At 55.5% G+C, this 20,093-nt stretch overlaps 1 protein-coding gene and 1 pseudogene across 1 annotated transcript in view; both read right to left on the bottom strand.

Annotated features, from left to right (window-relative positions):
* The window catches only part of LOC120393530 (zinc finger protein 777-like), a 31,356-nt gene extending 26,045 nt beyond the window's left edge, over nucleotides 1-5,311 (bottom strand). Inside the window, exons 1-4 of the mRNA XM_039518121.1 lie at nucleotides 5,126-5,311; nucleotides 3,227-3,625; nucleotides 1,558-1,684; nucleotides 766-873 (exon numbers count right to left, since the gene is read on the bottom strand). Of these exons, the coding sequence (XP_039374055.1) occupies nucleotides 766-873; nucleotides 1,558-1,684; nucleotides 3,227-3,625; nucleotides 5,126-5,149 (658 nt within the window). The 5' untranslated portion in view covers nucleotides 5,150-5,311. The remainder of the gene's footprint in view (nucleotides 1-765; nucleotides 874-1,557; nucleotides 1,685-3,226; nucleotides 3,626-5,125) is intronic.
* Nucleotides 5,312-7,606: 2,295 nt separating this feature from the next.
* On the bottom strand, nucleotides 7,607-19,073 carry LOC120393529 (annotated as a pseudogene).
* Between the last annotated feature and the right edge of the window lie 1,020 nt (nucleotides 19,074-20,093).

Raw genomic sequence — 20,093 nt, 5'->3', positions numbered from 1 at the left:
GAGGGGATAGCCTAATTTTGGCAATTAATTTGGCAATTGATCTTTGATTATCAGCAGGTAAGTATGCCCAGTGGTCTATGATGGGATGTTAGATGGGGTGGGATCTGAGTTACTAGAGAATTCTTTCCTGGGTGCTGGCTGGTGAGTCTTGCCCACATGCTCAGGGTTTAACTGATCGCCATATTTGGGGTCGGGAAGGATTTTTCCTCCAGGGCAGATTGGCAGAGGCCCTGGAGGTTTTTCACCTTCCTCTGCAGCATGGGGCACGGGTCACTTGCCGGAGGATTCCCTGCAGCTTGAGTTCTTTAAACCACGATTTGAGGACTTCAGTAACTCAGACACAGGTTAGGGGTTTGTTACAGGGGTGGGTGGGTGAGATTCTGTGGCCTGCGTTGTGCAGGAGGTCAGACTAGATGATCATAAAGGTCCCTTCTGACCTTAAAGTCTGTGAGTCTATCTCAGGCCTTGTCTGCACAGAGCTCCAGGCAAGTCTCCCACTGCCCCGGTTCAGCGCCATCGGTGCAGGCCGCCTTTTGGCGCCAGCAGCATCTCAACCACCACGTCACTCTTCCGGAGGGCAGGTGGCGAGCGCGTGAGTGGGCAGTTTGTACCAGCGCCCCTCGGGACGGGAGATCTCCCTCCATTGTGAGCGTGCGCCGGCCTCAGTGCCTAACAGACAGCACGTGTGTGAGCTCAGCCCAGCAGCGCCTTCTCTCTCTCCTACCTCTGGCCAGAAAGCATGTTGTGAGGCTGTCTAGAACTCACCCGAGCAGGGCTCCGGAGGGCTCTCTCTCCTCTCGGAGTCCTCCTGATCCCTGACACACGGCTCCTCCCCCTGCTCTATCTGGATGTCGGGTTTGGAGATGGCGTAGTCTGTTCGTGGAGAGAGATATCGACACTCACCGGCTACCCGGCACACGGAGCAGGACCGGATTTCAAACCGGCCCCCTCTGGTTGCTGTAGGCGATGGGATGGGGAAGAGAGATGGAGGCAAACACGCCACCAGCAAAGCTGCTCTCCCCACCCCGATGGGTCAGTGAGGAACCGCAGGGAGTGGAGCCCTGCTTGCTCCATGTGGGCCCAGCCGGGCACGAAGCAGAAAGGGCCGGCTGATGGGACAGCCGCCAGGACTCACCTCCACGCAGGGAGGGAATGGCACGCGGCTCCCCGAGCCCAGCTGCAGGGATGGAACAGAGAGAGGGGAGCACCCCGGGCGTGCGCAGGCCCCTCGGGATCAGCAGCTGGGCCAGGCCCCTGCCCCACATGTGTGCTCTGGATGGGGCCTGTTCTCCCCCAAGCACCATGTGAGTTGTGATGGCTGCGGCCTGAGGGGCGGGAACCCTCCAGGACTGACACCAGCATTTAATTCAATAGCTGGTAACAGCTGCCTGACCCGCCAGCCCTGTAGCACGGGAAACCTGCTGGACAGAGGACGTTAAATTCACTTCAGTCTTACAGTCCCTCAACATCCACCGGAAGGCAGAGACCTGAACGTATCCCTCCCCCAGAGCAAGGCTGGTACTTCAAAGGTCACAGGTTTTACGAGAGGCTCCTTACCCAGCGAGATCAGGGTCTCGTAATTCCCCTTCATCGTGTTCTTGTACAGCTCCTTCTGCCCTCCGTCTAAGTTCTCCCACTCCGGCTCGGAGAAACAGACGGAGACGTCATCAAACGTCACTGGGACCTGCAACCACAAGCATTGCACGCTCAGAAGCAGCTGTCAAATCGTAATGGCGGCAGCAGGCGCTGGCACGCGACGCTACACGAGACCAGGGGAGAATATTTAAACACACATGCCACAGAAACACTTTTTTCTTCTTCTTCTAAGCACGTTACTGGGCAAACTGCTCAGATCAACTCGCACAGGGAGGAGGAAATAAACATCCTCACGTTTCATCCCCTTCTGTCACCCAGGGCTAGATGCTGGTGAACAGGGCGTGCACTCAGGTGCTACTCGATGTGAGCGAGGGCGTGACAATCTGGGCCTGTTTCCTCTCCAGAATTCCCGGTCCCCTGCCGGATCTGTCAAAGCTCCTCCTCCCACTTGGTCCTACACGAAGAGGTGGAGTCACCCTAGGAAGCAGCCCTGGTAGTAGGATCCTTGTGGCATGGCAAGTGACAGGCGCGCTCCAGTGAAGAACACGCAGCCGTACAGCCCTGTCACGCTTGATCCCTCCCCGTTCATTGGCCGGTGGGTCGAAGGAGCAGAATGGGGTTAATCAGCTCTGACCAGGGATTTGCAGTGCCCGCATAGGCTGGTTTATGTCAGCTTTATAGATCACCTTCCATTGCTTCTATCACTGGCAGGCCCAGCTGCGCTCAGGGCCCCATTGTGCTGTGTGTTGCACACACACACACACACAGGATGCGAGGCCCCCTCCCCACAGAGCTCACACAGCAGACATAGGGCGGGAGGGGAAAAAGGCTCCAAGAAGGGAAGGGATTTGCTCAAGGTCACAGACCAGGTTGGTGGCAGACCTAAGAACAGACCCCCACTCTCCGGATTCCCAGTCCAGCGCATGCTCTGATCGGGTTCAAGATCACTTGCTATTTTTAAAGAGGTGCCCTCAACTTAACACCCCCACAACATCCTTGGAGGGTCTTACGGAGCCCAGAACCAAAAGAGATGGGGGGGGGGGAGGATATTCCTCTCTCTTTTTTCAGCCTGTTTGCTATGTGCACGACAGCATCTTTGCGTGAGTCGCATTTCTGTCACCTCCCTTGCAAAGCCGGCTGGTTTCCCTGTTGTTTGCATGGGTCTCCCACGGCTTAACATGAAAGAGCGATTTCCAAACCCTCACAAATTGGCCGGGGGACCCAGGGGCGAAGGACGACCTGAAGCCACTTTCAAGTCGTTTCTAGCCGTTGAGTCTATCCTAGTTCTTTGTATCGGGACGGCCCCTCGTGGTCCCAGTCGGGAGTGGAGTCTATAGAGGCACAACACAAACATCCCACAGAAGTGATTCCCTGCTCCAGACAGCTCACTGCCCCCCCAGGGAGGAGCTGTGACTGGTGTGTGCAGAACACAGTGGGAGGAGGAGAGGTGGGTGATGGATGCTGCTTCTTAGCCAAAAAACAATCGATCAGCTTAATACCTGTACATCCTGCGTGGGGCTGGGTGGGGTGTTACAGCCGGCCCTTGCATGTGTGGAGGAGAAATTGACTCAATGACTTCATAATTCCCTCCATCTTTAATCAGTATGATCTAAGTAGCTGGGATAGTTACCTTGGGGACCTCCCCCTTAGTCCCTGGGGGAAGCCGCAGGATCCAGAAGTTCCTGTTCTTCAGCAGGTTCTCCATGTTCTCCAGCCTCCTCAGCAGTACCCCGTACTCCTGGATCAGAGTTTCCAGCACGGCCCACTTACTCTCCAGCTGGTTCCCAAACTCCACCACGGTTTTCTCACAACCTATCAATTTCTTCTCAGCCGTCCCTGTTCTCCCTTCCAGATTCAGCAACCGGATGGCGTGAGCATCAACCTTTCTCTCCACGGCTTGAATGGCAGCCACTAGAGTCAGGGAGATCTCCGCAGCGTGCAGCGGGGTTTCTCTCGCAGAAGTCCGGCGGGGGACAGCGTGGGGCTGTGAAAGAGGCGAGTGCCGGGACCCCATGTCCCATTCTGGAGCCTGTGTGTACGGAAAGACATGGACAAAGGAGTTGGGGGCACAGTCCCATTTGCCAACATCAGCTCCAAAGAGAAACAACGCTCCCATGCTACAGGCTGCTTGATGCTTTGTCAGACCCAATTTTTATTCTTACTGAATGCACACGCAAAACCTCCTAGAGCATTAGCATGATGTTATGCAAAGGTCAGGTGGAGAAATCAAAGTAACGAGATTCCAGAAGCTAAGGTTGAAAGATCAACTACCAGGCACATTTCTGCTTTGAACCCTGATTCTGTAGCAAACAGGCCCTAGGACTCCGTGTTTGTGTCTGTGATTTTCAGATCAATGTCGCCCAGGGTGGAAAGAAAAAAACCTGGTACAAAGATGCTAAGTCAGCCGGTTCTCAACCTACGGCCCATGGACCACGGCTGATCTGTGGAAGCTGACAGCTCACGTCGCGTGAGCTCCACCTTCTCCCTTCATAGGCGCTTCATTGGAAGGAAGAGCCTGATGACCTGCAGAAAGCGCAGGGAACCAGGCGGAGGCAAGCCCAGCTGCCTTTAGTAGTAGTTGCTGGAAAGGAACCAGGAGCCACCCGCAGGGACCGCTGCCACCAGCAGAACAATTACAAACAGTGAAACACTTTCCTAGGATCATTTCTGTGTGCTAGGAATTGCTGTTGTTGCCGCAGGGAAGTTGTGCAAACCAGCAGCAGATGGGCTGGGTGCATGGCAGCCAGGGGGAGGAGGGGGTGTCTGCAGGACACGCACCTTATTCAGATGTGGGCTACACCATGGAAAAGTTCCAGACCCCGTGTCTAAAGTGCCCCCTCCGCACCCACCTGAAAGCGCAGCTGAGTATCTGTAAGCACCCTAGAGACCTGGAGCATTTCCCCGTCCCCAGGGCCCAGCAGACCCAGCACTGGGCGGGCTCTGTTCAGAGCTAACCTGTAGCTCCAGGGCGGAGCGGGGAAGTTTTTAGCCAGCGAACCCGATCCGAATTCCTCGAAGAAGGTGCTGGGAGGCGCAAAGGCGACTCTCCGGCCAGGCCGCCGCTAGAAAGCGGGGAGGGGAGCAGAGCCGCCCTTAGCTGCAGCGGCGCGTCTGGACCCGGCGTTACCCGACGCCTCGTTGGGCCGCACCCAGTGCGCCCCCCCCACACACACGTGTTGGGGCCGGAGGGAAGGGGGGGGAAATCCCCGCTCTGGCCCGGAGCCCCGGGGCAGGAAGCGGTGCCGCTGGCACCACCGGGGCGCTCCCCTTCCCCCGGGGGGCGCCGCAGGTCCCCGCCATGACAAAGAGCGAAGCTCCGGGGCCGGCAGGCGGAGCAGCTGCCCCGGTGTAACCTGCCCCCGGGCCCGGTGTCATTGGCCGCCCGCTGCTCCCCGCCCCCAGCAGGGCCAGCCCCGGCCCGGGCCCCGCCCCAGCGCGTGCGGCCCCGGGGCAGGAACCGGGTGCGGGGCCCCGAGACCGCCCGCCCGCCCCCGCGGCGGGGAGCAGCAGAGCCCGGCCCGGCCCTTACCTGGGCAGCGGCCCGCTCGGCCATGGCCCTTTGTCCCGGCCCGGAGCTCGCCTCTCGCCGCGGCCCGGGGAGCGCTGCTGCTGCCGGCGGCGGGATCCGAACCCGAGCTCCGCTCCCGCTCCGGGCTGGGCAGGGTCCCGGCGCCGCCTCGCCACGGGCCGGCCCCGCTGCCGGGCGGAGCAGAGCGAGCGCAGCCGGGAGGGGAGGAGGAGCCGCGGCCTGGCTGCGGGGCCGGGAGCGGCGGGGCGGCAGCGGCCCCTGCCGGCGGGGGGATCGCAGAGCCGGGCATCCCGCTCTCCGGGGCCTTGTCGGAGGCGCTGCGGGTCCGGATCTGTCCCGGCCCCACGCGCTGGTCGCTCGGGCCGGTCTGATGAGCGAACCCGGTTCAGCCGCCCGGAGGTCGGGCCGGGCCGGCTGCAAGGCCGCTCCCCACCGTGCAAGGCCGGGCGCGGGGGGCTGAGTATCCCCCACGGGGGGTGGGGCCCCCAGCCGCCCCCTCCCGGCGTTCGCTCCCCCGGGCCGGCAGGTTCGCTTGGATGCCACTCCCCTGCTGCAGTCTGACACCCAGCGACGCTCAAGCTCCCACTCAAGGGTCTCAGAGGTACCAACATCCCCTGAGCCAGGAGCAGCTGGACCCCCCCCCCAACACAGCACTGGCCCCAGAGCCTCCCCTTAACACCCTCCAGAAGGCGATATCTGCAGTGCTGCATGCAGGGGGATAGCCCAGAACCCCCACAGCACCATTGCCATGGGAACCACGGGGGTGGGGGGGTCCCTTTCTTACTGGCCTGCAACTCTAGATGACACAGGATTGTCTCTGCTTCACTTTCAGGGAACACTGACTAGCAGCAGTGGACACTTCTTGTTGCTGTCCTCTCACACGCCCTGGTGTTTTTCTTAACACCCCATTTCTGAGCCCTAGGCTGACCTGCCAATCACCGCTTTCACTTCCGAGTAAAAGGAAGGTTCTAATTGTCATGAAGAGCTTTGAAAACACACACACATCTCCATCATTTATTACTTTTAACACCTCAAGATGTTGAAACCAATCTCATGATGGGGGGGGGGGGGGGCAGGACATGATTTTTCAATGCTTGGCCTTGACAATATTGTTCTCAGTAACTACAAGCGGGAGCTAGTTCAGACCATGCAATTGACAAACTAATTCGGTTGCTAGGAAAGTGCCACAAAAACTTGCAACTCTTAACAGGTACAGCCAAGCGTGGGTCAGGCGTGGGAGCGGGGAAAGGGAGAACAAACTATACAGCGGGGAGAGGAGGAGACTGGCAGGGAGGTAGGACAGAGCTCCAGCCACTGATTCGCCGGACAAGGGCTTCAGAATGGAAACACTGTATTGACAGATTTTGCAAAAAAGGTATTACAAAAACACAACCACAAACCAGCAGCTGACATTACACAGAGAAAGAGACATCTAGTTACAGTCACTCCTTAACAACACTTATTTCTTATATAATTCAACCAATATTTACAAAAGTCTGAAAAACTTGGGTCAGTTATTTCATACATTTAAATAGCTTAGATCAACTGTGAAATATAGTGCCACATGTTTTATTGTATCTTAGAATAATATCCTAGTTCTGATATATCATTAACTAAAACAACCCCTTCCAGGGTTAGCATAAGTTGCTCTCACTTGGGTCACTTACCCTTGTGACCAGTAAAATCACCTTCAGTGGAAGTTCATATGAATGAATCACTGGCACCTTTCCATTGGGCCAAGTCCAAAATAGCGGCTAGAGCCTGCTTGGTAGGTAATTTCACCCCCTCGGGGTGGAATGAGAACAGAGTATCTCTGCAGTCACATCCTCCTCTGGAGTTACTCTGCCACCCAACAGCCTTCATCCACGTCCATCTGTCTCCCACCCGGTCGCCTCTTCTCCAGTCCCCTCTAGCGTCCCATTCCAGGACCGTTTCTGCAGCCACTTCTTCCCGCTTGGCTTTTCCTTTTTTTTTTTGTCCCTTTCCCCACCCCTCCATCACCTCCCCAGCCAAGTTCTTCTCTTCTACTAGACTGACTGGCCTGGTGGCTGGGAATGGTGCCCCCTCCATGCTTCCAGCATTGCAACAAAAGCGGGGAGAAGGGGGACAATGACCTTGAAAATTCATATCACTCCTATAAATATGCACCAGAAACAGGGTAGGTGGGGAAACACCTGCTAAATGCTGACCCCAGCTGGCAGCCTGGGGAATAGCTCATTTATTCTCTAGGGATGAAGTCCACAAGGCCTATTAAGTCCCATGCAACCCCCACAGGGTTTACGTGGTGCATAGGCCTCATGCTGGCCCCCGGCATGGGGTAGATTTCACCCCAATAGTTACTAAGAGGAACTCCATTTAAACGTCAGGGAAGCAAAGCTTTGTAACATGGCCACAAGGACAGGCCATGGCTTCCGTTCATTTGCCGTTGTGCTACACCTCACATGCTTCCATTTTAAATGCAACAGCCCTCAGTCCCACCCAGGGGGGAGCTACTGTTTATTTTCTTTTTTCACACTGAGGAGGGTGGTCTGGGTTCCCGTCTCCAGCTGCTGGGAACCCTCCAGCGGCTGGGGGTTCCGCGTGTGAATTTTCTGGTGGCAGTTCAGCGACTCCTTGTAGCGGAAGTTCTTCCCACAGACGGGGCACTGGTACGGCGTCTCCCCTGTGTGGACCCGCCAGTGCTTCAGGAGATGATCCCTGCGGATGAAGCTTTTCCCGCACTCCGTGCACTGATACGGGCGCTCTCCGGTGTGGATCCGCTGATGGCGGATCGCTTTGGAGAGGTCCCGGAAGTCCTTGCCACAATACGCATACCGTCAGGGCCCATCTCCCTTCCCCGTATGAAGTTTCTGGTGTAAGATAAGACTCACCTCCAGACTAAAGCTCTCCCTGCACTGAGTGCACGTATAGGGTCTCTCCACCATATGGTTTGCCTGGTGTTTTACGAAGCCGTATTTGAGATTGGAGCTTTTCTCTGGCTCAGGACGCTTAGGGGGTTTTGCACGGACGGGCGCCTGGGTTCTTGGAGGAGTTGTGATTTTGGGTTTCTGTCTAATGTTTTCTCCATGCTCCAGAGAAGTGCAGGCTCCCCCTGATGCATGGATTCTCTGATGTGTGGCAAAAAGCTGTTTGTCTATGAAGCTTTCCCCACACTCGCAGCATATGCCCCCTCTGCTGTGTGTGCTTCCTCAGAGACGTTTTTCATTAAATCTCTTCCACGGCGAGCAGATCGCCTCAGCCCACTGCCAGGAGGGTTTCTCTGCAGCACCGCTGAGCTGGACTGGCTCTCCTTCGTCAATACCTCCTCAGGACTGGAGAAAAGCTCTTCCCAGTCTCCTGGTAACAGGCTAGGAAGATCTAGGTTTGCAGGACCTTCCTCACCACACTGCTGCTCATCTGCCAGAACAGAGAGAACAGAGACATTCACGTCATCCAGTGGCCTAACAAAAGCCTCATTCTGTAAACTCTCTGGGGCAGAGTGTCCTGTTAGGTGTGTGTACGTGCCTAGCACAATGGGGCCTACAGACCTCACTGGCATGCAAATAGACCAAAACATTTCTGATTCACAACTGAAGCCTGAATCTATGGCGCCGAGGCCCAGCTAGATGGAGATGGAGGGTTTCTCAGGAGATGAAGCACAATAGATCTTGGAGAATATGGCATTTACCCTGGAAAAGATACAAAACATTTTTGGGGCAGGGCCCCATCTTTGTTCTATGTTAGTACAGCACCTAGCACAATGGGGGTCCTGTTCCACTTCAATGTTTGGCCGTTATCAGACACTGGAAAGAACCACAGAGCCAGGACTATTGCCGACTCAGCAATGTTAGGTGAGAGCTGAAAACATCCCCGATTTCTGCAGAATTTCAGCTTTGATGGGCTAATTTAGCTACAACTAATCATTGTGGACAGTTCTCTGAAGACATCCATGCAGTGGGCAGCGGCAGTCAAAAAAGCAAACAGGATCATTAAAAAGGGGATAGAGAATAAGATGGAGAATATTTTATTGCCCTTATATAAATCCAGGGTATGCCCACATCTTGAATACTGTGTACAGATGTGGTCTCCTCACCTCAAAAAAGATATATTGGCAGAAAAGGGCAACTAAAATGATTAGGGGGTTGGAATGGGTCCCATACGAGGAAAGATTAAAGAGGCTAGGACTCTTCAGCTTGGAAAAGAGGAGACTAAGGGGGGATATGATAGAGGTCTATAAAATCATGAGTGGTGTGGAGAAAGTAGATAAGGAAAAGTTATTTACTTGTTCCCATAATACAAGAACTAGGGGTCACCAAATGAAATTAATGGGCAGCAGGTTTAAAACAAATAAAAGGAAGTTCTTCTTCACACAGCGCAGTCAACTTGTGGAACTCCTTGCCTGAGGAGGTTGTGAAGGCCAGGACTATAACAGCGTTTAAAGGAGAACTGGATAAATTCATGGAGGTTAAGTCCATTAATGGCTATTAGCCAGGATGGGTAAGGAATGGTGTCCCTAGCCCCTGTTTGTCAGAGGGTGGAGATGGATGGCAGGAGAGAGATCACTTGATCATTACCTGTCTGTTCACTCCCTCTGGGGCACCTGGCATTGGCCACTGTTGGGAGACAGGATACTGGGCTAGATGGACCTTTGGTCTGACCCAGTCTGGCCAGTCTTATGTTCTTATGATTTTAAAACTAGTCACAGGTGGGGCTGGGCTGGCAGCATCACTTCTTATTAAAGGTGCCCAACACTTTCCAGTATAACACCCTGTTTTCAGTTGTTTAGAACTTTGCCAAATGTTAATGGTTCAAGCTGAAATGTTCCATGCTGCGTATCTGCCTCAGGCTGAATTTTGTGTGTGGCTAAATTTTCAGCCAAAACAGTTCAGCCATTTATGAGAACAAGGCTAGGGGAAAATATTTTGTTTTTCAGTGTTAAAACCCTAGCAACCTTTCTTTTTGAGACGCTCTGGCACTCCTGTGCTTTGGGGCAGGGACTGGAAATTTGGCAGCAAGAGGTGGGTCCTTTGAGCCAGGGATGTGCTTTTTGATGTTCCTGTGAAAATCCACCCAAATCTGGCCAAGTTATAACCCTCTGAAAGTTCTAGATTTGCACATGCTCATTAGACTCTCACAGCTTCACTGATCAGTTAAAATCTGTCCGTGCCACGCGTGCTCCAGACCCTCCTAGCTTGTGTGTGCTGGACTGCGTATGCGCCATCCCCAGTGAGCGACTGAGCATTGCATAAGCCACCTTAACCCCAGCACTTCCTAACCCATGAGTGCTTCACTTGCAACCTTAATGTACTTGTAACATGGTGACTGTGCGTCCCATTACATATCCAACGTCCCTTTAAACAGGCTTTGCAGGAAGCGCCAGCAAAGGTGCGACTTCCACCCTCCTTCACTTCCATGGGATCCCATCAGCAGAACCCAAGTGTGACAAAGAGCAGTGCTCAGCTGGCCTCTAGATACTTTTAAATACTATTTTATGTGCCCGTGTCTCTCTAGGCTGGATTCTCCACCCCTGACCCATCAGAGAAGACGATCATTGTTCCTGCTTGTAGTCCTGGCTACACCGACTACCCACTCCCACAGGCTGAAGTCCTCTCTCCCCAACTCTGTTACGGCTCTCCATAGCTTTCCTTTCAAGGCTAGGAGCCTCACAGCCTATCCTTTCCCCGGCAATGCAACTCTACTCTTCTAAATCTCCACTCCCCAAGCTTCAGGGATCAGACAGCCTTTAAACCAAGCAACTCTTGCGGTTCTAGTATCAGGCCTGCCCCCTCATTCGCTGGTTTCCTAGGTTTCTCCAGATCCCTCAGCAGACTCTTTCTTCCCTAACACTCTGACCTGGTATCTGCCTACTACTCCGCCTGCTGACTTCACCCACGGGAAACTCCTCCCCTTTCCCTCCCTCTCACCCATCTCCTTCCCAGGGAGGCTATGATCCATCCAAAGCCCCAGAGCCCACGGCCTCTCTGTTACTGCCCCCTCCCTCACTGCAATCAACCACTCTCAGCCTCCGCACTTCCCTTCGTTGTCCGGGTGCAGACTCAGAGCCTAGATCGACATAGCGCCATCTCTGGTCCACCTCTGACTACGTAGAGCTCTGTGATGCTCTGTGTCTAAAACTCACATGTGCCAAGGACCGTAGGGATCCCTCCCTCTTCTGAGACTCCCTGATTTGCGACAGGCGGCTCCTCGTATTTAGTCCACAAGCTCTCACCGGGAGTAGAAACGGGAGATCCTGTTCATGGGGGAGAGAATTCCGTGTTGTTTTACTAACATCCACTGCGCGCTTTAGAGAAGATTTCAGGAGAGAGATCAACATCAGATTAGAACCAGGGCTAGCTAGAAAAGGCAAAAAGGCCTGACGATAAGGAAAACATTGACAAAACTCATCAGCAGAGCTACGCAGGAAAGACTCGGGCAGATCGCCCCAGGTTTCAACATCTCTCTCTCACTGGTTATGAGGAGTTTTAATCTATTACTCACCCAGGCCGTGATCTGCAGGGATTAGTCTTTCCTCAGAGTCACTCTGATCTCCCACACTGGGCTCCTCCCCTCGTTCAATCCGGGACAGAAGGTCAGGTTTGGAAATGGCAGCGTCTGTATATGGAAATGGATATTGGGGGCAGCAAGTTTTATTCATACGCACAAAGTGCAGGTCAAAATACACAGAGACCCTTAAAATCACTGCCGGCTGCCCCCTTTTGCTGCGAGGGGTGACGGGAACAGGGGCTAAAGAAGATGCTCTCACACCCACAGTCTGAGCAATCACACTCAACTGCCCGCGGCTCGCTCTGCCTGGCGCCAGGAGACGCACCCTGCAGCATGGGGAGGAGAGTAGGAAGCTTTATCTCTGATTATCTGAAAATTTCCTTTCTTCGATGAACAAGTTTACAAGATTCATTTCAACAGGCACTAGAGCCTGATTGCATCTTGGGGTCAGAAGCCGCCTGGTCAGCACTGCGCATGCAGTTCCCTCCAGTGGAGGTAACTTCCACAGCCAGGCTAATTCCATTCTATTTTCCTATGTTCTAGACCTCCAGGAAAAGGCACAACAATTTCTCCTACTGCAGAGCATGGTAAATTCCACCTAACAACAAACCCGAATCCCTGGAAGTCAATTTCCGTCTCTATTCTGGAGGATGCATTTGTCGGGGATCTTTGGACCTTATTACTCAAAGAATCGCTCAATCTAGGAGTTTCCTTTCAAGGCCAGAAAGGACCCTACTGATCATCCAGTCTGACGCCCCTGTAGAACACAGGCCAGAGAACTTGCCCTAAATAATCCCAAGAGCAGAGCTTTTAGAAAATAGCCAATCCCAATTTAAAAATTGCCTGTGATAGAGAATCCACCATGACCCTTGGTAAACTGTTCCAGTGGTTCATTATAAACCATATTTAATAATTTGTCCATTATTAAATATTTCCCCCCATGTAGATACTTGTAGACTGTAACCAAGTCACCCCTTATCCTTCTCTTTCTTAAGCTAAATAGACTGAGCTCCTTGAGTCTACCTCTCTCAGGCAGGTTTTCTAATCCTTTAATCGTTCCTGTGGCCCTTCTCTGACCCCTCTCCAATTTATCACCATCCCTCTTGAACAGTGGGCACCAGAACTGGACACAGGATTCCAGCAGCGTTGCACCAGTGCCAAATCCTGAGGTAAATAACTCAGATTCCCCTGTTTCTGCATCCCAGGAAACCTATGTGAACGATGGGAATGTCACTATTCCCCACCCATCCTCCTGGGGGGGGGGAGTCCTTAGGCCATGCAATGTATAGACCAGCGGTCGGCAACCTTTCAGAAGTGCTGTGCCGAGCCTTCAGTTATTCACTCTAATTTAAAGTTTCATGTGCCAGTAATACATTTTAACGTTTTTAGAAGGTCTTTCTATAAGTCTATAATATATAACTAAACTATTGTTGTATGTAAAGTAAATAAGGTTTTTAAAATGTTTAAGAAGCTTCATTTAAAATTAATTTAAAATGCAGAGCCCCCCGGACCGGTGGCCAGGACCCAGGCAGGGTGAGTGCCACTGAAAATCAGCTCGCGTGCCGAAGGCAGCACGCGTGCCACAGGCCGCCTACCCCGGTATAGACTGAAAGGGACCATACTGGCACTACTGTTCACCCACGTTAGCATTGCTTGTGGAAGCGTGGGGGCACTCTGAGCATCAGATGACAGTTCATATTTGTTTATTTTGGTTGGCTGATGTCACCTGACCGTTTTCATGCCCAAAGCAGGGGCTGAAATGACCCCGGCCTGGCCTTGGCTGCCTGGGAAGGGCCCGGAGAGTGGGAAGTCCATTCTCCCAGGTAAAAACTTCCCCAGGTGAGAAACGCTGAATGGCCGCCCACCAGGGGAAATAACCACACTTGTCCTTGTAGTGATACTAGGTGAAACTGACTTGTGCACAATAAGGAAACTTCTGGCCTTAGAAAATGGAGACTGAGGTCAGGTAGAAACTAACAAATGATGGGCCAAGAGGCACGTTCCTCCCTCCTGATTCTTCCACAGCCGGGCTGCTGTCCCTCTCCTTACTCCATAACCATCTGCTGGGGAGCAGCGGGGAGGTGGCAAAGCACTGGACAGGCAACACAAGCTGGGAACAATAGCCAGGATGTCAGGGCATGGTGCCCCACAGCAGCCATTGGGGATGACAGCCCAATGCTTTCTCAGCCTTTCAGAAGAGGCAGGAAATCCCTGTCCTCCATTACACCTTCCCAAGGTGCATGAGGCTATACACAGCTATAGCTTGTCTGGGGCAGCTGCAGACCCCGTCAGCAAAACTCCACAATACTCCATTCACTCCTGCCAGGAAGAGTCGATCCTGTTTTGTTTTTTGCTATTTGATTTTTTCCTCTGCTTTAGGCTGCTGGCCTCCCTCTCTCTTTGTAGGGGAGCGTGTGTGCACACACCTAGAGGAATCAGTGTATTTCCATGGCCTGGTCTTTTCTGCATTGCTCTGCCCTGCCGCACGCCAGGAAGGTGAGTGTGGAAAACAGCGCTCATTTTATTTATTCATCTTCCCCTTTGGGAACAGGTCCCCATAGGGAGACGTGCAACTGGGCTCAGATTGCTCTGAAAATACCGCCCGTGACCTCCCTGTCTGCAGAGGCTGGGATTCTTTCTCTCTTCTGAGTCTCTCAAGGAAGGTACTGGCCTGGGGCTCAAGGATGGGAATCCCAGAAGTTCCACTGCGCTCTGTGGCCTGGGATCCACATGGGCAAGTCAGGCCTGGGTTTACTTTGGAAGTGTCAGCCTGGGATACAAGTAAGGATCCAGGTGGGGGAGGAGGGGAGGCTTTAGAGAGATGACAACAGGGGCAAAGCTGGGCTCAGAGGCCCTTTCCTGCACTCTCCGGTGTTGGCAGCATCTGTGCTGTGCCAGTTCCCTCCATCCACAACCTGCGAGGCAGTAGAGCAGGAGGTGGCAGCACAGCTGCAATCAGAGGCACGACTGCTGGTGCGGGCTCTGGGGACTATGGCAGAATCTCCATGCTGGTTCGCTGCCCTGCTAGCTCCATCCCCAAGGGCCAGTGCTTTCCAATCCTCCCTGCCACCTCGCCCGCCCACGGAAGCTGGGAGCAAGCTGCACTCCGCACCCGGCGCCGGCTGAGCACCCAACAGGACACTTGGGAAGGGAGCGAAGCAGGAGACAGACCTGGCTGTTCCCAGCCTAGCTCCGTCCCCGAAGCCTGGAGCGACAGCAGCCGCTGCAATGCCTCCAAATGGAAAGCAGAGCTGAGGGAACCAGCGCCTCCAAATCCAGCGCTGCCCTGGGAAGCAGACAACACACGGAGCCCCGCTGTAGTTAGGGTGATGCAGTCTGTGTTACTGACATCGCCTGCTGCCTGACAGCCTGGAGCCTGGCCACGGGGGCTGACGGCCCTGGTGAGGGACTGGCTGGGGAGAGGGGAGGAAAGTCTGAACCCGGCTGCAGCCCCCTCCAAATCCCTGGCTGGGAGGTGGCTGGGCTTGGACTCTCCCACTCAATCCCTCCCTGGGAGACAGCAGTGGGGTCCCTGGCTGTCAGCCCTGGCAGGGGGCTCCAAGCGGGAGCCCCACCCCACCCCCGGGGCTGACAGCCTGAGCTGTGCGCCCAGCACTGGGCTCCATTTCACAGCAGGGAGCCTACCAGCGGTGAAACTGACATTCGTCATGTTTTGTCTGGGCTCCAGCTGTCAGCCCCCGAGCTGGGGGGGCTCTAGCTGGGAGCCCTGCCTGGGCTGACAGCCTGAGCCAGAGAGGAAATGTGACTCAGCAGCAGCTGCTGGTAGGCTCCCTGCTGTGAAACCGAGCCCAGCGCCTGGCTCATGGCTGGGGCCGTCAGGCCTGTGGTGGGGAGCTCTAGCTCTCAGCCCTGCATGGCTGTCAGTGCCCCACAATGCACCACTTCAGTCAGTGCAAGCGTTCCTGGTGAGGACACGCACCGCCGGCAGGAGGAGGGGAGCGTGGACACCAATAGCTGATTTCATTATTGTGGTGGCTGAGGACCTAATTTTGTAGTGTAGACGAGCCCTGGGCAAGGTGTGCTAATTGTGGGGGTTCTTTCGTGATGGACACACCCATCCACTGACTATCAATAGGGACTGACAGTGCAGCCTGGATAATTAACTGAACACCCCACTATTGTGTCAAAGTCTCCATATCCCATTATCAGACCCCCTTGCCATCCAGACCCCTGATCCAGCAGGGCGCAATGGAGCTCGTACAGCTCAGACCCTGGGGAAATCTGGCACGTCAGAGACCACAGAGCTTCGAAGAGAGGAACAAAAACCCAACCAGTCTTTACCCAGCGAGATCACAGCCTCGTAGTTGCCCTTCATGATGTGCCTGTAAAGCTCCTTCTGCCATTCGTCCAAGCTCTTCCACTCCTGCTCAGAGAAATTAAACGAGTTGTTGTTGAAAGTCACCGGGACCTGCAATGACAAGGATGACACACTCAGCACCTTCTGCTCCCTGTCTACATGCCAGCCCTTGTTTCCTCCAACACCCTATTCTGCCCCACATTCCGCCCTGTCTGCTCCCTCGGTCGCCATATCCTCTTCTGGATTTTATTGTTCCTCCTCATTCCCACCTGCTGCTCCCCAAGATTGGGCCTGGCTCCCGCCAGCTGTACACAGCTGAAATCCATTCCCCACTGAAGTCTGTGACAAAACTCCCATTGACTTCACTGGGGCCAGGATTTCACCTCATGAGTCCTCGCCTCTTCCTACAGCCGAAGCCTTCTGTATGATTTCCATCGCAGGCCCTTAGGACAGCCTGCTGCCTGCTTCATCCTTTTGTTGGGTCTACTGCAATTGACCCCTGATCCTGCAAAGGGAGGGACATGAGCAGACATGGGACGCATGCAGAGCCCCCCAAACTGCATGAGACTGTGCAGGAGCAAAGGGTCAGCCCACATGGATCTGAGTGCAGGATCAGGACCCCAGATTGTAACTCGCTCAGAGCAGCAGTGTCTCTTACCTATGTGTTGTCAAACACCATGCATACACCAGACACTATGCAGGCTGAGCTGCCTTGGGCACTTTGCACAATCAGTATCCAAAAAAAGATACTTTAGTTGTAAAGTCCTGTTCCAATTAGCTGAGTTGGCTTCTCTGGAGATGTCACACCCTGCATTTAAATCCCCCATTAAATACAGCTATGCCATTGCCACCCACACTGTTACATTTACATTAGAATTCTCCATACAACCAAATACATGAGTCCGATGGGCACAGAAGAGGAAAAGAAACACTGCTGGTTTTCTCTCCGTGGCTGGTTAATGGTCCGTTAGCCTCTTCCCTTTCTCAAATGGTTTGTCACATGATTAGTGAAAGCCTCCCCCCGAGCTAAGAGGTCACATTTCCAAAGGAAGCAATGTTAGAAGCAGAATCCATATATCTTCGAAACGATGGGACAAAGGGAAGCTGCAGAGCAGGTGAGCAGCAAGAATGGGGATGGGAAAACCCACAGTACGACTCCCTTAAAACAAATCTACTTGTGCAGAACATTCTGAGTGTACAAAACGCCCCTTCAGTGTCTGGTACAGGGTCTGGCTTTACATCCCCTCAGCACTAGCTGGGACCTTCTTACCTTGGGGACTTCTCCATTAGCACCAGGGGGGAGTCTCAGGATCCAGAAGTTCCTGTTCTTCAGCAGGTTCTCCATGTTCTCCAGCCTCCTCTGCAGTTGCCCGTACTCCTGGATCAGAGTTCCCAGTGCAGTCCACTTACTCTCCAGCTGGTTCCCGAACTCCACTGCTGTCTTCTCACAACCGACTAGTTTCGTTTCCGCCATCCTCATTCTTCCCTCCAGATTCATCAGTTGTGCTGCCTGAACCTCAACCTTCCTGTCCACAGCTTGGATTTCCGCCACAACCGTAAGGGAAATCTCTGCCGCCTGAAGATCTGCTTCTTCCATAGAAGCTGGTTCGGGGACAGCAAGCGGCTGTTCAAGTGACAGGTCCTGGGACTCCATGTCCCACTGAAGAGCCTGTTTGCAATGACAGACATTGGAAAGGGGGTCACGCTCCCAAGTAGCAGAGTCAGTCACAGAGAGAAACAACAAACGAGCCACGTGCCATGACCCGCTGGGAGTTTCCTGGGTCCAGGTCTTTACTACTATCGGGTCACATTAAAGATGCAGCAATGAGAATGTTAAACTTGAAATCCAATCAAACATGTGTTAAAAGTAATTTCAGTTCCTCTCTCTGGCCCTGAAACCCCACCAATGTTTGTTTTTACAGTTGTATTTTTGATATTTTCCTCTCTCCCCTGGTGCTGTGTGAAAGCCTCCTCACCCCCAACAAGAGGGGAAACAGAAACTGAGTAGCCACAAAGGGCTGTCAAATGCACAAAGCAAATAACCGGGGGAAAAACCCAACCACCCAATTTCCCCTTCTCTCATCTGGGACTGGGAAGAACATTTGGCATCCCACGGAACGGGGGCAGGTAGGAGCTTTTCAGCCAGGTGGCTCTTTACGCTGGCGGAGCCCTTTGGAGCCTGCTGCCCGTGAGGTTTCTCTGCCAGGGCAAGTCTCTCCGGGCTCCAAAGGCGGCGGGAGCAGCCCCGTTCAGAGCATTTGCTGCCATAGAAACACACGAGCGGCGGGCGGGGGGGCTCTTGTAGCGGATGAAGCCGCAAAGCTCCATTCCCCGCTCCCGGAACCAGGGCGCTGCCCCCAGTGCGAAGAGCCGAGGAACACCGGCCCCGGCCCCTCGGGCCTGGCAGGGAACCCCAGGGCGCCCCGGCTCCCGGGCCCAGCGGGAGGATGCTGCCCCCCCCCGGGCAGCCCCTGCCCCCGCGGCCCCCCCGGCCCCCTACCTGCTCGGGCGCCCACTCAGCCATGGCCCTGGGGGGGGATGGTCTAGCCGGAGCCTGCCTGGGAGCGGGGCCGAGCGGCGCGACGGCTCTGGGCTGGCAGCGTCCCAGCACCTCCTCAATAGGGGCTGGGCACCGCGGCCATGCTGGGGCGCAATGCATGCTGGGAGCCCGGCTCGCCGGCCGGGGGGGGCCCGCGCCAGCAGCGCCCCCTGCCGGGGGGAGGGGCGCACGGCACACGGGGTTTGCAAAGTATCTAACACGCGGGCTGGTGTCCGCCCGGGGACAGCATCTCTCCGCTCCGCTGTGTGTCACTGACTCGATACTGCTAACGGGGATTCACGCCGGGGGCAGGGGACTGGCTTTTGGACACGCATCGTGGCCAAATGTGCCTGGCTTGGTGTGTGACATTTCCCAGAGGAGAGAAAGCCAGGGCTGTGGTGAGGGAGCCCAGGCAGCCTTCCCCGCTATTGCTGAGGGGGGAAGAGTGTGAAGCAGCTGGTGGGTGGGAGTTTGGCAGCGGGGGTAGGGCTGGGGGTCCAGAGGGTCTTAATAGTGAGAGGGGATCAACTGGGGCAGCTGATGGCTGGCAGGGCGCCAGGGGGTACCCTTGGGGAGTTGAAGTTTGGGGGTGTCGGGGGCAGCGGGAAATGAGGGGCCGGTGGGTAGACGGGGCCGGGGGGCTGCATTGTTGAAGTTAGGGGTATCTGGAGCGGTTCGGGTGAAAGGGCAGCTCCCTGGGAGGAGTGAGGGGTACCCCAGGCAGGGGTGTCTCTCGGGCAGCTGCCGGGGGGACTGCCTGGCAGGGTCACAGGGAAAGTACCCCTGGGGGCAGTGGGTACCAGTGGGCAGTGGGGAGCTGGGAGGAAGTGGTACGGGGGTCGATGGGGGAGCAGCCTGGGGGTTCCCTAGAGCAGCAGGCAAAGGGGTATCAGGGCACTGGGTGGGGGTCCTGGGAAAGCAGCCTGGGGGTCCGCTGGAGCAGCGGGGTATCAGGGCATCAGGCGGGGTCCCTGGGGTGGGGGTACTGGGTAGCAGCCGGGGGTCACTGGGGCAGCGGGGTATCAGGGCACTGGGTGGGGGTCCCTGGAGCTGCGGGGTATCAAGGCACCGGGTCGGGGTCCCTGGAGCAGCCTGGGGGTCCCTGGAGCTGCGGGGTATCATGGCACCGGGCGGGGGTCCCTGGGGTGGGGGGGGTATCAGGGCACCGGGCGGGAGGGGACCCCGGAGCCGAGAAGGGGGTTCCAGGGGCTCCTTGCACCGGCGGCCCAGCGCTCGCTTCCCTGCCCCCGCCTACGCCAGCAGCCCCACGGCCCCGGAAGGACGTCGCCGCCCGCAGCGAGGTGAACGGCGCGCGGCAGCGCCCCCTGGCGGCTCGGTGGAGGAACTGCAGGGGGCGGCGGCCGGAGCTGGTCTCTGCGCGGCCCGGGAGCTGGCGCAGCTGGCGCAGGTCCGGGGGCTGCAGCCCGGCCCGGCCATGCCGCGCCCCGCCCCGCTCCTGCCCTGACGGGGGAAACAGCCGCCCAGGAGAGGGCGCAGGTCACAGACCCTGCGGGACACCCTGAGCTGTGGGGCAGGGCACGGGGGGCGCCCCCTGCAGGGGCTGGCTAGACCCCCCCCCCCCTTACACCTGGCAGGGGCGGGGAGGGGAAGCGGCTGCTCCTCCTCCC

The sequence above is a fragment of the Mauremys reevesii genome, unplaced genomic scaffold (genome assembly GCF_016161935.1).
Source record: "Mauremys reevesii isolate NIE-2019 unplaced genomic scaffold, ASM1616193v1 Contig22, whole genome shotgun sequence".
Lineage (NCBI taxonomy): Eukaryota > Metazoa > Chordata > Testudines > Geoemydidae > Mauremys > Mauremys reevesii.
Note: the sequence above shows the minus strand (reverse complement) of the source record. Positions and strands in the feature narration are given on the sequence as shown.